We start from the raw sequence: 15,366 nt of genomic DNA on the forward strand, positions 1-15,366 counted from the left end.
GACCACCTGTGGACAATGGTTATGGTTATGCTTGCACCGTGACCCGTATGTCGAAGGCGCCGCTTGCTCTGGATGTTGCAAAATATGTAGGTCACAGCTGGGGCTGTGTAGCCACGGGAAATACTGCATTCCTCAATAATCTTCGGACTCGAAGACAAGCCTTATTATTAGGCTTTAGGCCTATTATTATTATACATTAAATTAAATATTCTATGTATGCCCCTACCTAGTTTTTGCTATTACCTGATTTCTCTAGCATTGAACCGAACCGAACTGGAACTTTAAAAGTTGGGTTCGATTCCCATCTCTAGTTTTTACCATACAACCGTATCGTGTTTATTATATTTTTATATTTATATAGGTCATGTTTAAAAAAAACGAACTTTACTTTTAATTACTACTGTACAAAACAACACAAGTTTTCATTACAATTTTTGTGTGGTGTGCAATAAGAGTTCGGCGCATTCAATTAGTCTAGATCTAGTATAAAGAATAAGAATAGACTACAGATCCATGGCTATGAGCTAGGTCTAAGACTATGATTATGATAGATCTATGTCGACTATGTCATGTTTATCAATGGCCGCTTGTTATTGATTAAAATATGACACCTAAATGCGGAAATCACTCAATTCAAGACCTAGGCCTAGACAAGAAGTGTACTACTACTACTAGAGTCTAGTAGTAGATCTTATATTAATTATAATAATAATTATTAATTCTAGATCTAGAATCTTTCTTTTTTTAGCATTTTTATTAACATTTTGAATTATCAAGCTTGCACATTTTGATCTAGATAACTAGATCTATTTCCAATACTGATATGGATATAAATAAATTAAATATCATCAGTATGGCGCCCACCAAAAGAAGAGACCCACAGCCTGAGGCTGATAGCTTTGTTTATTGCAAGGGTTGTGAAATACGTCTGCATGAATTTCTTTCACTTACAGATAATCCTGAACAGCTGGATCAATTTCTTATTAATCATAAAGTCATTCCAGGAATAAAATATTGTTCGATATGTTCAAATCGCATGAGACTTGCTTTAAGAGATGGAAATCCAACTTTTGTATGTCAACGAAGCATGTACATAAAAAATCCTAACAAAAAGAAAGTTAGAAAAATTTGCACAAAGAGTGTGTCCCAGAATCGTGGTACGATTTTTGAAAACTCCAACCTAAAAAGTGGGCCTCGTAGTACAATTTGCAAGCTTATAGCATTTTGGGTTATGGTTCCACCCCCAAGAATTGACTTTCTTTGCCTAGAACTTAAGATGAGCAGAAAAACTTGTCTAGATTGGTGCAGTTGTTTAAGGCAGGTTTGTGACTTTGCAAACCAAACAGGAGAAAAACTTGGTGGTGTAGGTAAATTTGTAGAAGTTGATAAACTTAAGCTCAAAAGAAAGAAGGAATGTAACTTGAAAAGTTCTTGGATATTAGGTGGAATAGAACAAGGTAGCAAAAAACTTTTTCTAACCCCTGTAAAAACATTTGATAAAAATACACTAATAAAAGTGATTAAAGAATATGTTTTGCCAGGAACTACCATCATTACTTATCGTTTGGAAAGCTTAGGATGCTTAGAAAATGAAGGCTATTTCCATGTTACTGTGAACAATAAAAAACACTTTGTTGACCCAGTAACTGGTGCTCACACTCAGACAATAGTAAGATTGTGGCGTGAAGTTCAGTCCAAACTGCCAAAGTATGGCAGTCGAAAAGAAAACTTGTCAAGTCATTTGGCAGAGTTTATTTTTAAGCATTTACACTCAAACCACTTAACTCGAATTCATGATATGTTTACAGCAATAGCCTGTGCATATAACAGCATAAATGTGGAAGAGAGAAATGGTCTAGGCCCTACTGGTAGTTCAGGAATTTCAACTGGTGACAATAAACCACCCACTGCTGATATTGGAATAGGCACTGATTCTGAAATCTTCACAGCTAACAATGAACCACCCACTTCTTATTATGAAATAAGCACTAATTCTGGAATTTCAACAGGTGAAAATAAACCACCCATTGCTGATAATGTGGTAACACTAGTAAATTCTGAAATGCAAGCATGTGACAACAATCAAAGTTGTTTAAATCAATACTTCTGACACTTTGAAGAATAATGCAGAGTACTCATCTCATTCAAAGAAAATTTAATTTTTGTTTTCAAAAAGCCTTTATAAATCATGTCATACTTTCAAGACCTGATCTGATCCTTTTGCATTCTGCTCTAGGTGCACAGTTTGTTAATCAAAAATACCATTGTTGTATTAGTGATACAGATTTAAAAATTCATTTTGACTACTCAAAATAGAAAAAAAAAAGTGGGGGTAAAATTGCACTTGTTTTATTGTTTATAAATATCTTTCTCACAATTCAATATGTGCCACACCAAACTATTATTGGCATTATGTGGTTTGGCGGGTATGTAATCTTTTTTTCTTCTCACTGTGGCATCCTAGTGGAAACATTCATGATAGGAAATCATTATGCGAACATAGTAAGGAACCATAATCTCCAGTGTACAATCCAAGCATCAAAGACATTGCACATGGTAAAGGAGAAAGTAAAGCTTGCTAACTCTTGTCCCATTTGCCACGGCGTCGCTCAAGGGCATTACATGCTATAATTGTGGCCTTCTCACAGTTATTAGCAATACATAGTAGGAACATTAAGGGCTCCCTTGTAGACTAATACAGAATCTTTAACTCATACACCTTAAACACGCTTATGAAACATTTTATTATATCTTCTCAGAATGTCCTAGTTAATTCACATCAGATAGACTCTATTAGCTCTATTACTTCAACTGCCCAACATTCTGTACATTATTATATATAATATATATAATAGGCCCTTACTTGTAGAAAATTTTTAGTTTTTTTTAAATTTGTGATGATGGGTGTTTAATAGTTACATGTCTAATATTTTTTTAAAGTTTTATATTACAAGCTAGATATTGATTAATTTAGGCAAATGCAGTTAATTTAAAAGAAAAGGAAAAGATAGTTGAAATCAAAACCACCCTTTAAAATACTTCTGTTTACACTGCTCTGTGCATTTTTCTATATCTACTTGTTCTTTAATTTCACATATTGTCTTAAGCCTCATATTCCCCTCTCCACACAAGAAATTTTTTATTTGAAGTCTAAAACTTTTCAGTTTCAAAACAAAATGTGGCTTCTTAACACACACAGTCACACCACTTATGTGACTTTCCATTAACCAGCTTTGCTTTATGTAGATAGTGCATTTACTTATTCTGTGTTGTTAAATATTCCACTAAATATATTTTGTCAAGTCATTCCGTAACCACAATCTGACCCTCGTTGCTAGATAATTAAGATGAGGCCCCATTGTAAAGTGTATATAATAAGATTTATGCAAACAAATACAATTAACTAAACAAAAATCTGTTGAAGTTATACTACCGTGTATATGCTTTAAAATATTTTTCATTGTAATTTGTCTGTTTTGGAATTTATGTATGCCCTTGTTGGTTTCTTATCATTTAGATGGTTTGTTATCATTTAGATGGTTTATCATTTAGATGGAGTTGTTGAGTTGGAGTGTCCATGGTTTGTGCCCTATTTTGCTATATATGTATTTGTACCTAGTGCTAAATTTCTATTATCATTGTAATATTTGTACCTCCCCACACATCCCAACTTCTCTTTACTTTACTGTAATATATATCAATATATGTACCAGTATTATTATCTTGTTTCTTTTTATCTCACGCTAAGTGCGAGTAATTACTTTTGTTTCAATATTGAATATATTACATTGAATAATAACTCAGTACTTTAAAACAATATTACTTTACAGTGTATTAACTTATTCACAACATCAAATGACAACACACTCATAAAGTCGAACTCCTAATATTTAATATTCTGTTTAAAGCATCAATGACCTCTTAAATAAATGTGATAAGTAATTGATTAATTAAAGACCATATGACTGCATGTATTATTAGTGATAAAATATTAGAAATAGATAATTACTTTCATACATCTAGGACTAGAATGAATGATATTTTATAAAACAACAATAGTTTTTCACCCATGCTCTTCAAAACCAACCAGTTCCCTCCTCAATACACTTTTCTGGATCCCCAACATCACAAGGCTACAGGAGTTCAACATATGTTGTCTGTCTGTCATTTGTGTAGACCATCATCGTTCGTCACTCATTTTCTAGCTGGTCTCGTCTACTACTGTCACTTATTCCCATCATAGACTCCTATATCACTGACCAAGCCTTTCATCTACCGACTCAAGACTGCACAGACTGTCATCTCTGTCTAGTCCATCGCTGAACATTGATAATGCACAATCTCACTCATGCACACAGGCTAACACTGTGACATTTTGTAACCATAATCTAAATGCACAGTAGGGGCTATTTATTTTAGCACCCGTACCATATCATGTAGCGTTTCATAATTTTAGTATGATGGTTTCAATGTCTTTATAAATTGTATTTAAAAAACTTTTTGATAGTTGGGTCTAATCCATAAAGGTATGATACTTTGACTTGGCTTGAAGTATGGCTAAATTGTTTCTTTAGGTATCCAGTATAAAATCCCTAAGTACAAAATCTTGCTTTCCCTTAAATTTAAATATACCAAAATATATATTTTTTGAATTTACATTTAATTCAATTTTTTTTTATCATTCAAAAAAATAGAATGTAGAAATTTTATTTTTCATCTGCGTTGTTTTTTTGTTTTGTTGTTGTTATTTTTTTTTTTAATTTATTGTAATATGACTTGAAGTTATATTAATTTTAAATTCTGTTATTTCTACAAAAATATAAAAATGTTTGTGGTGTTCCATATTATTATTTTCCTCACAAAAAAAAAATAAATTTTTAATGGATGCTCTAATAAAATGCTGTAAACATTTGTTTACAGTCGTAAAATCATTTTGAGTTTTCTTTTCTACTTCATTTTCATGTTTTGAGTTTCTTTTGAAACTTGTGGTTTCATTTTTTATTATCTGTAATGAAAGTAAATCTTCTTAATCCAAGTTCATGGATATTCATTTCTGACTTCTTAGTGGCATAGACAAACTTTCTTGTTCGTATAGAAAAGGTTTTGTTTTGGTGTTATGATTCTTAAAAAAAATTAATGCATCAATGGAATAATAGACTAAAGAAGCTTTGTAAACAGAAGGAAAACCTATATAGAAAATTTAAAGAAACTAAGGCAGAAAGAGTTTACAAAAAGTATATACAAATTAAACACCTAACCCAAAAAGTAAGCAGACAGCTGCAGAGTGAATACATAAACAATGTAATATCTAAAGATAACAACAAAAACCTATGGTCATACATTAAGTCTAAGAAAATGGAAACAACAGGCATAGCGCCATTAAAAGATGAACATAACATAATACATAATGATAATGAAACTAAAGCAAACATCCTAAACAAATACTTTGCATCAGCATTCTCAGCCCCAGGAGACAAAGACATATTACTTAATTTGAACCAAGCAGACAACATAGAAGATATAGGTAGTACAAGAAAATGGAATCCAAAAACTATTAGCCAACACCAAACAAATAAAGCGTCTGGACCTGATAGTATTCCAGCTAGATTACTCAAAGAACTAAGCAATGAGCTAGCCCCAGTGTTCAAAATACTCTTTCGGGCATCGCTTAACCAGGGCAGAGTATCAAAGGACTGGAAAGAAGCTAATGTCACCCCCTATTTAAAAAAGGAGAAAAATCTGACCCTGGAAACAACAGACCAGTATCACTTACCAGCATCACATGTAAAATCCTAGAACACATAATATATAGCAACATCATAAACCACTTAGACAAACATAATGTCCTCACCCCATACCAACATGGCTTTAGGAAATATAGATCATGTGAAACACAACTAATAGGACTAATTGATGATTTTTCAAAAGGTTTAGATAATAGTGAACAAATAGATGCTATCTTACTAGATTTTTCTAAGGCTTTTGACAAAGTTCACCACCATAGTTTGCTTAAAAAATTAAAATATTTCGGCATTAATGGTCCATTGCATCAGTGGATTAAAGATTTTCTGATAGGGAGAGAACAAACTGTAATAATAAATGGCTCTAAATCAACACCGATAACAGTAAACTCAGGTGTACCTCAAGGAACTGTCTTAGGTCCACTACTATTCTTAATTTACATAAATGATTTACCGAATTGCATTACCTCAGGAACAAAAGTCAGGTTATTTGCAGACGATTGCATAATATCTAGAACAATAAAAACAACACAAGACACAAATATTTTACAAAGAGAATTAGATGAATTACAGAAATGGGAATCAAATTGGAGCATGTCTTTCCACCCAGAAAAATGTCAGTTGTTAAGAGTAACAAAAAAACTAAAACAAATTAATTCCACTTATCTTATTCATGGCAAAACCGTAACACAGACTAAAAACGCAAAATACCTAGGTGTTATAATAAAAGAAAAACTGTCATGGAATCCTTATATTGATGAAACTATTAAAAAAATCAAACAAAGCATTAGGATTTATTAAAAGAAATTTCTATAAATCAAATAAGAACATAAAACTAAAATGTTATTTAACCTTGGTTAGGCCAATAATAGAATATGCATCCTCCGTTTGGGACCCCTCAACTCAAGATAACATTAAGAAACTGGAACAGACACAAAATAGAGCAGTGAGATTCATAACAAACGAATATTCACACTTAACCAGAGCAACACCTTTAGTAAAATCACTAAATTTAGAAAGCCTTCAGGACAGAAGACTCAAAAGGTAGCAATTATACATAAAACACTGAACCATAATCTTCAAATACAAAAACAAAATTTAATAAAATACTCTGAAAGACAAAAAGATAAAGGCACATTCCTCGTCCCATATGCTAGGACAAATTTGTACAAACACTCCTTCTTCCCTAGTGCTATTAGAGCATGGAATGGGTTGCCTGAGCTAGCCAGGAAAACCAGTAACTTGGCAGAATTTAAGTTATTGGTTAATATGCATGACTAAATGCATGATGCGTAGGACGTAATCATCTTCTTTTTTGAAGTAACGTCTGTATTATATAAGATAAGATAAAAACAATTTAATAAGTTGATACAAAATAATGGTCTCGTTTAAATTGTAATATACATTTATCAAGTGACTTATGTTTTTTGGTGGGGCTGACTATGGAGTAGCAAGGTCGGGGCTCAATGTTTCAACATGTTCTCATCTATCAACTAAATTAAAATTCCTACTTAGGCTTAGATCCTCCTAGCGCCGTTCGTAGGAATGGAGAAAGACAGTCAACAGATCCTGTGTGATGGCCCGACAAACTAAGGGATAGGTGAAGGTGTTGAAGCCTTCCAATTGGTAGCCTCTCCAGTTAACGTTTTTTAATCGTCCCCCCCCCCTTTTTTTTTTTTCTGCTTGGGGATCAGTCCTCCTCCACATCACTAAAAATCATTTCACCAGGTCGGTGTAATAATCTTACATGAAATCGCAGTCTCAAGATGGCTTAAAAACATATGAAGAAGAACAAGATCTAATAAAGCCCTCATCAACGATACAATGTTTATGCAAGTATGAATGCAAAAATGTTCAACTCAGTCAAGCAAAGTTTCATAGTCAAGGTCATAGTCTAATGAATAATCGTCATCGGGATCTTCCTCTAACAGATCTTTACACAGATGTGCCCACATTATTTGAAGTGGTTTGTCTTTCAGGGAGGCATTGTTCATAACTTTCAAAGCCCTCTCGGCTGTGGATGACAAAATACATTATATACATTATATTATACATTATATATATAGGCTATATATAAAGACAACATTAACAAACAAGCAATTAGCCTACCATCAGGCTGTTGCAAGAAAGCAACACAAGCATATCCTAAGGACGTACGTGTAAGAAGATCTCGGTATACTTTCACTGAACATATTTTTCCGAAGGATGAAAATGTCTCAAATAATAATGCTTCAGTTACGTCTGGGTGAAGGTTTCCAACGTAAAGAGCTGATGTATAAGCTGAAGCCATTTTTTTAAAACGTAAACCTAGTTATTATCTCAAGAGTGAGGCTCCTATAATATAAACTTATTGCAAAAGCAGTATAAGTAAAGAACACAGCTGTCTTACAGTTTTCTTATTCGGAATTTTTTTTAAATTTTAGAATTAAGTCTATTTGATCTTCGCGAGTTCGAGATGAATCGGGGATTTTGTTTTCTTTTTTAAATCTAATTCCGGTTGACACTATCTAGGTATAGTGCATGGTATAGTGTTATTAACTTATTATTCCGAGAAATCTGTCAAACCAATAACAGCTGTACCAGGTTAGCTTTCAGTTTGAACTATTAGACCTACTTAAACAGTATTGGTTGAATACATGTAGGCCAAAGTATGTAGGTATTTTTGGGTCTTTGTTTTGTGCTACACGTTTCGGGTGTTTCTTCACGATCGATGATTACTTCATCCTAGACTCTAGACCAAACCTCCCGATAGACGGCGGACAAGTTTCGAATCCGAGACGACCGACACTCCAGAGCGCACACCACACAACCAATTTACAAGACAGACGTCCAACTACGGTCCAACTCTATGTGATAATAATTAATATCTATGCGTTTGTTGAGCCTTTAATCATACACCTTTATTCATCTTAAAATATGTGTCAAAGGTCTATTGGCTAGCGCCCCCCCCCCACTTTTCTAATTTTTTTTTATCTATACATCTCTCTCTCTCTCCATCTCTCTGATAACCCCCTCTCTAACAATTGGGTTGTTTCGGATTTCTCACCTACTGTAAGCTAAGTCACGTGGTGGTTGCAAAACAAAGAGGAGAATGGTCATGTCTTCCTAAATTTCCATTGCTGTTGCTCTTCTATTTTTAAAATATACAGAGTAGGCTACATCAACGAACTTCATGAATGTTCAAATAACTATACAAATGTTTTAGTAAAGGGCCAAGATCTGTTTATCTTATCTTCTTATCTTATATAAATATAATATAGACAACTTCTAAAAAAAAAAAAAGATAATTACGTCCTACGCGTCATGCAACTTGTCAATGACTTAAATTCTGGGTTTATCAATGATATTTCTTTTATTGTCCATGACAATCGTCAACACGATGCTGAAGATACAATCACATACATTTACAAACGTTCTTGCAAAATAAGAAAAAAGGCTTGTTGTAAACTACACAAACATATATATATATATTTTATATATGCATATTAATTGAAAGATTGTTATACGGTTATTTTCATAAATATTAGCTATTTTTTAAAGTTATGTATTTCATATAGGCTACCGGTAGTTACTGATACATTATGCACATCGATGACATCAAGAATTATTAAAATGTGTGTTGGATACATGATGTAGCCTATTATTACGTTCTTAAAGTTCTTGCATTTTTAAGAAATTCAATGAGTTACTTTATACAAAATGTTACAGTAAAGTTTCAAAAATGCGTAGACGAAATAGATCTAGATCCATTTTTTTACTTAAGTAACCACAATGAAAGGGCGGGGTAAGACACATTAGGCATGTGTAATCATGGGCGTAGCCAGGGGGGGGGGTGTTAAGCGCTCCCCTAGACCCCCTTGCTGGCAATGGCGGAGAGTCTACAAATTTTCCCACTAACTCCAGGAAGAACCTAATCTTGGGCATAATAAACTTCTTCCAAAAGAATGATAGGTCAGAATGTAATAAAGATCATGCACACACACACATACATACTATTTTTTTTTTTTGCGGGGGGGGGGGGGTCCTCTCCCCCCCCCCATCTACTATTACACACATGGGCGTAGCCAGGATTTTTTTTTCGGGGGGGGGGGAGAGGAAATCAACCACCTGAATTGCCCCCCTTCTCCTCTACAGTAAACAGGAGACCCAGGCTGACCAGAACTCAGTCCTGACAGATGTTATATATGTCTTTGCTGCACAGAATGCAATATGTGGAGCGATATCAATTTAGATTTGTCCCTTGTACATTATTTAACTAATAAACAACGGTAGGCCTATTATTCATTAAAACAGTCTTGATGATTACTTTTTGTTAAGTTTACTGATATACTGAACCAATTTAATTTTGGGCTTATTTATTTTTGCGTACATTATCTCATGTCATATGTCGAATGTCAAAATGCAAGGGGCCCCCAAAGAGGTCAATCCCCCCTGGCCCCCAAATCCCTAGTTACGCCCCTGCTACGCACTCAAAATGTTTTGAGCTTAGGTAAATGGGTTTCGACTCAGGTTTGAGTTCAAACCCCCATTCAGCGGGGTTTGAAGCTAAAAATACTTCTTCAATATGAACAATAAATTAAATTATGCACTTAAAATGTTATTGGTTTTAACTCAGTTTTGAGTTTAAGGTAAAAAAATACCTCTTTAATATTAAAAACAAAGCAAATTATACACTCAAAATTCTATGAGTGTAGTCAAAGGGGTTTTGAGTTAAAACTTCCCTCCAGTGGAGTTTAAAGCTAAAAAAATAACTCTTCAATATAAAAAAAAAGCAAATTACGCACTCAAAACGCTATGATCGAGAGTTGCCAAAAGGGGTTTTAAGTTTAAACCCCCTTTAAGCGGGAATTGATGCTAAAAAAATACCTCTTTAATATAAAAAAGCAAATTACACACTAAAATTAGCCAAGCCGATTGGGGGTTTCGAGTTTAAACCCCTCTCCTACAGATTGCTTTTTAAAACCCCTCCAGATGGTTTTGAGTTTAAAATCCCCCTACAGAGCGTTTTGAGGTGGAAAACCTTTCTCTTCAATATTATTCTATTAAGCAAACTACAGTTATCAAATTCTATGACCGTAGCTAAATGGGGTTTTGAATTTTAAAAAAGAAAGAACTCCAGAGATTTTTTAGTTTAAAATCCACAACAGATGATTTTGACGATAAAACTTTCCTTTTCGATATATAATCTAAAGCAAACTACAGTCACCTAATTCCAAGAGCGTATTCAAAAGAGGTTACACATTTCTACCAGTGGCGGGGCTCCATTAATAAAGTGCATTGAATAGTCATCTGCCGAAATTGAAAAACACTAAATGTGGCTCAAAAAAGATGGCTAAGACAGATTTTAGAAGTCAGTTATAGAGATTGGGTCTAAATCAGGGAAATCCTATGCCGCACTGGGAGTCGACACCTTAGTAAGGTTGTGACAGAGCGTCGCATGAGGTTTGCGGCGGGACATGTTTTCCGACTAAATGAGTTACGCATACTAAGGGTTGCGATGACATCTTAGTAGAACTTGGCGCCAGTAAGAATAGCATTTTAGGTTTTTGAAATAAAACTTTTTAATACCAGGAAAATTTACTGTAGATACCTCAGAATATTCATTTTGTTGGCTTTCAATACCAGAAACACTGCTTGGCGGCGGGGCTTCGCCCCGCGCTGGGGGAGCTCCTTAAGCGCTCCCATAGACCCCCTTGCTGGCAATGGCGGAGAGTCTACAAATTTTCCCACTAACTCCAGGAAGAACCTAATCTTGGGCATAATAAACTTCTTCCAAAAGAATGATAGGTCAGAATGTAATAAAGATCATGCACACACATGTGGAGTCTTTTCGTCTTTTATATCAACTAGTCGACTACACACTAGACGAGGCCTAGAGTTATCTGACCAATTCAGTACATACTGGTCTGCTGTCCAACTTTTAGTGTTCTACTTAGTTCAAACTTGTTTACTTTTGGGCAGGGAGGGAGGGGTGGATAAAAGTATTAATTTTTTTTTCTAGGGTTGGTTACCCGAATACTTAGAACTTAACTGTAAGTATAGACAGTGTAGATCAAGAAATCTAGATCTCACTATCTCAGTATGGCAGAATATAGAAAAGCGCATCGGTATACCTTCTATCAAGGTTTCGCTATCTGTTTTAGTTGAAACTCTTTAAAAAAATGGATCTCTAGATTAACAAATTATAGTTTGGTTTGCTGTCCTGTTGGCTCATATTTCTCGCGGCTATGGCCAAATTTCGATTCACGGTGCCCTCGCTGCGGGGAAGAAGAGGAAACCGTGCCTCATATTCTGTTTGACTGCCCCAGACTTGCTGATCTCCGTCTCGACAGGTCTGGGAAACCCAAAATTCTCGACCTGTATGGCGACATTCATGCACTACGCAAGACAGCAGGGTTTCTGTCCAGGGCTTTTGCAAGAGAGGATTTGAGCCTCTCAAGCCCTCACTCTAATGGAGTTTGATGATGATGATGATGATGAAATTAAAAAAAAAATCAAGCCATGACTTTTTTTTTTCAAGTGTAAGACTTTTAAAAAAATATATGTAGGGCCTATATATAAATCTGGACTCTAATATCTGGTTTGACGTCAAGCCTGTTTCTATAGCTTGACTATTTTTTAATACTGTGGACACTCTTTCAGAAAAATTCAACCAGAAATCTTTTGAATTTTTAATGGTTGATCTTTGTATGACAATATAAGATTCAGAATATATATCTGTTCAAAATTCGTAGTGTTATTAAAAGAACTAGTAAAAAAATTTTTTTCCCCATATTACTCAAAGATTAATTCACTTGGTGGCCTACTAGTTAATTATTCCAGTAGTTCATGGAAGACTAAGGTTTGGGGAAACACAGTATGGGAAACACTGCATGGTAGCATATATGCAGGGGCGGACTGGGTGTCAAAATCGACCCGGGCATTCCTATACAAACCTGCCCATAAATTATATGCCACATGATAAGCATCCAATTATACCTGTCCTCAAAAGCATTGTGTAAACTTTAATAATGTATCGAAAGTAGTTATATATAGGCATATGAATAGTTTATTAGATGATTTTGAAATTATCTGATAAGCGCTATTATTAAATGAATAAAGTACAACACTTAGAATGGGGAAATCTATATTAATATGAACCAATTCCTGCTACCTTAATATACATAACCTATACATGTACATGAAGATCCTCCATCAACGAATATATTGTTTATAATTCAGTTTCACTCCTCGCCATTTTCTCAGACATATGGACTTCAAATTGCAAATACATCCTCCATTATTCAACTGCCCATCTCAAAAGGTTACGTTACGGGGGTGCAATGGTTGAGTGCTTAAGCACTTGGCTTCCGAAAATGGAGTATTTGGGTTCGGATCTCGATGAAGACTGTGATTTTGAATTTCAGGAATTTTGGAGCGCACTTGAGTCCACCCAACTCTAATGGGTACATGACATACGGTGGGAAAAAGTAAAGGCGGTTGGTCGTTGTGCTGGCCACATGACACCCTCGTTAACCGTAGGCCACTGAAACAGAGAACCTTTACATTATTTGCAATATAGACCACAATGGAACGTTGTTGTTAGTTCCTTTATATCCGAATATATTCACACTAACGTCGATCTCTATAAGAAATAAAGGCCTTAAGTTTCTTGTTTATCGTTTAATATGTATAAAGAATTTATGAGAATGCTTTAGATTAATTAGTATTAGACTTTAAAGTGATGTTGTTGCTTTTGTTAAATCACGATGCTCAAAGTGTTGCTTTTAAAGAGATCATTAAAAAATCTAAAAACAAGATTACAAAGAGAGTTTGTGTTACACAAACTCAGAGGCGGCCCCCGTCGAAGTCGGATCCCTGTCGGATCTGCATATTCGCAAATAATATTCAAGAGGTGATTTAATTTTGATGTAAAATGTTTTACACGTTTCGGATGTTCCTTCAGAGTTGAAGATAATTACTTCCTAGTCCAAACCTCCAGCAGGACGACGGGGGATGGGAGCGGGCAGGGTTTGAACCCTGGGCCATCCATAAATCTGAACGACAGTCCAGCGCGCAAACCGCACGACCAGGCAGCCATCCGATGGTCAAAAGTAATAATGTTTCAAAGATTCATTTGCCGTAAATTTAAATTTAATAAAAAAATAGTAGATTAGTTTTAGTATATTAAAACATTACAATATTGATCAAAACGTTTGGAAATGAAAATCTACACTTTTTTTTTACACTTTAAGTTTAGAAATTGAAATTCTACATCTTAATCTAGTCTATTTTAGTCTAAACTAGATCTAGAAATTCTAGATCTAGACTCTAAAATAATTTTAATTAGAATATAAATCCAGATCTAGATATACTGTAATAAAAATCTAGATCTAGTTTAAAAAATCTAGATTAGATCTAAATCAAGATATCATTCCTTTTTTAAACGCGAGTCACATAATGAGGCTTAATAAACATTACTATACCAAGTTCTTTTTTCATTTCATTTGAAGAATTAATTCCATATAACGTCAGAGGGAAAAAAAAACACTACGTCACACGGCCTAGCTAGACTAAAAATCGCCTTCATCTATAAGAGCCATTTATCGAGTGTTCATAGACTTTGGTGCACCGAGTGCGTTCTTTAAGCATTTCATTTAAAGAATTCATTCCATATGACGTCAAAGGAAAAAAAAAACACTACGTCACACGGCCTAGCTAGAATAAAAATCGCCTTCATCATTACGAGCCTTTTATCGAGTGTTCATAGACATTGGTGCACCGAGTGCGTTCTTTTAGCATTTCATTTAAAGAATTCATTCCATATGACGTCAAAGGAAAAAAAAACACTACGTCACAAGGCCTAGCTAGACTAAAAATCACCTTTATCAACACGAGCCATTTCTCGAGTGTTCATAGACATTGGTGCACCGAGTGCGTTCTTTTAGCATTTCATTTAAAGAATTCATTCCATGTGACGTCAAAGGAAAAAAAAACACTACGTCACACGGCCTAGTTAGACTAAAATATGTTTTCATTAATACAAGGAATTTTTTCGAGGGTTAATAGACATTGGTGCACCGAGTGCGTTCTTTTAACATTACATTTAAAGAGTCCATTCATATGACGTCAAAGAAAAAAAATTCCATTACCTCACAATAGGCTAGTACCGGTACCATAAAAAAAAATGTCTTTATTTACACGAGATATTTAACGAGGGTTCATAGACATTGGTGCACTGAGTTCTAATAGATATTATTTAAAAAGGATCAAAGCCACATTGTTTTTGCGTTTTGTCTGTCAGTCGGTCTGTCCGTTATCTTGATAAAAAAAAACAACTAAAAGTTATTAAAAATTGATTAACCTTTATTTTACGTTTCAAAACATCGCAATAATTTTTAGGTATGAACACAATTGAAAAGTTTATATAATAGATTGTTCCGGATGTTTGTATAAATAGTAAAAGAAAAAGAGAATTTCAGATAAATGTAATACCGTTAATTAAATTTTTTGGATGGTCTCGTATAAAAATTAGATGTACTACAGCCACGTGGAGAGATTTTCATACCTTACTTTGGTGTTTGGATTCTGTTTTCCTTAAAAATCGGAACATAATATTAGATTTTTTAATGTGTTAGGTAGAAAG

General features: G+C 34.4%; 1 protein-coding gene across 1 annotated transcript; it reads right to left on the reverse strand.

Annotated features, from left to right (window-relative positions):
• Positions 1 to 7,600: 7,600 nt before the first annotated feature.
• On the reverse strand, positions 7,601 to 8,031 carry LOC106051074 (polyadenylate-binding protein 1-like 2). The gene is made up of 2 exons (XM_013206203.2): positions 7,851 to 8,031; positions 7,601 to 7,755 (listed from the first exon to the last, which is right to left on the reverse strand). The coding sequence occupies exons 1-2, from the start codon at positions 8,029 to 8,031 to the stop codon at positions 7,601 to 7,603; spliced, it is 336 nt and encodes a 111-aa protein (XP_013061657.2).
• Positions 8,032 to 15,366: the final 7,335 nt, after the last annotated feature.

Source organism: Biomphalaria glabrata, chromosome 17 (genome assembly GCF_947242115.1).
Source record: "Biomphalaria glabrata chromosome 17, xgBioGlab47.1, whole genome shotgun sequence".
Classification (NCBI taxonomy): Eukaryota; Metazoa; Mollusca; class Gastropoda; family Planorbidae; genus Biomphalaria; species Biomphalaria glabrata.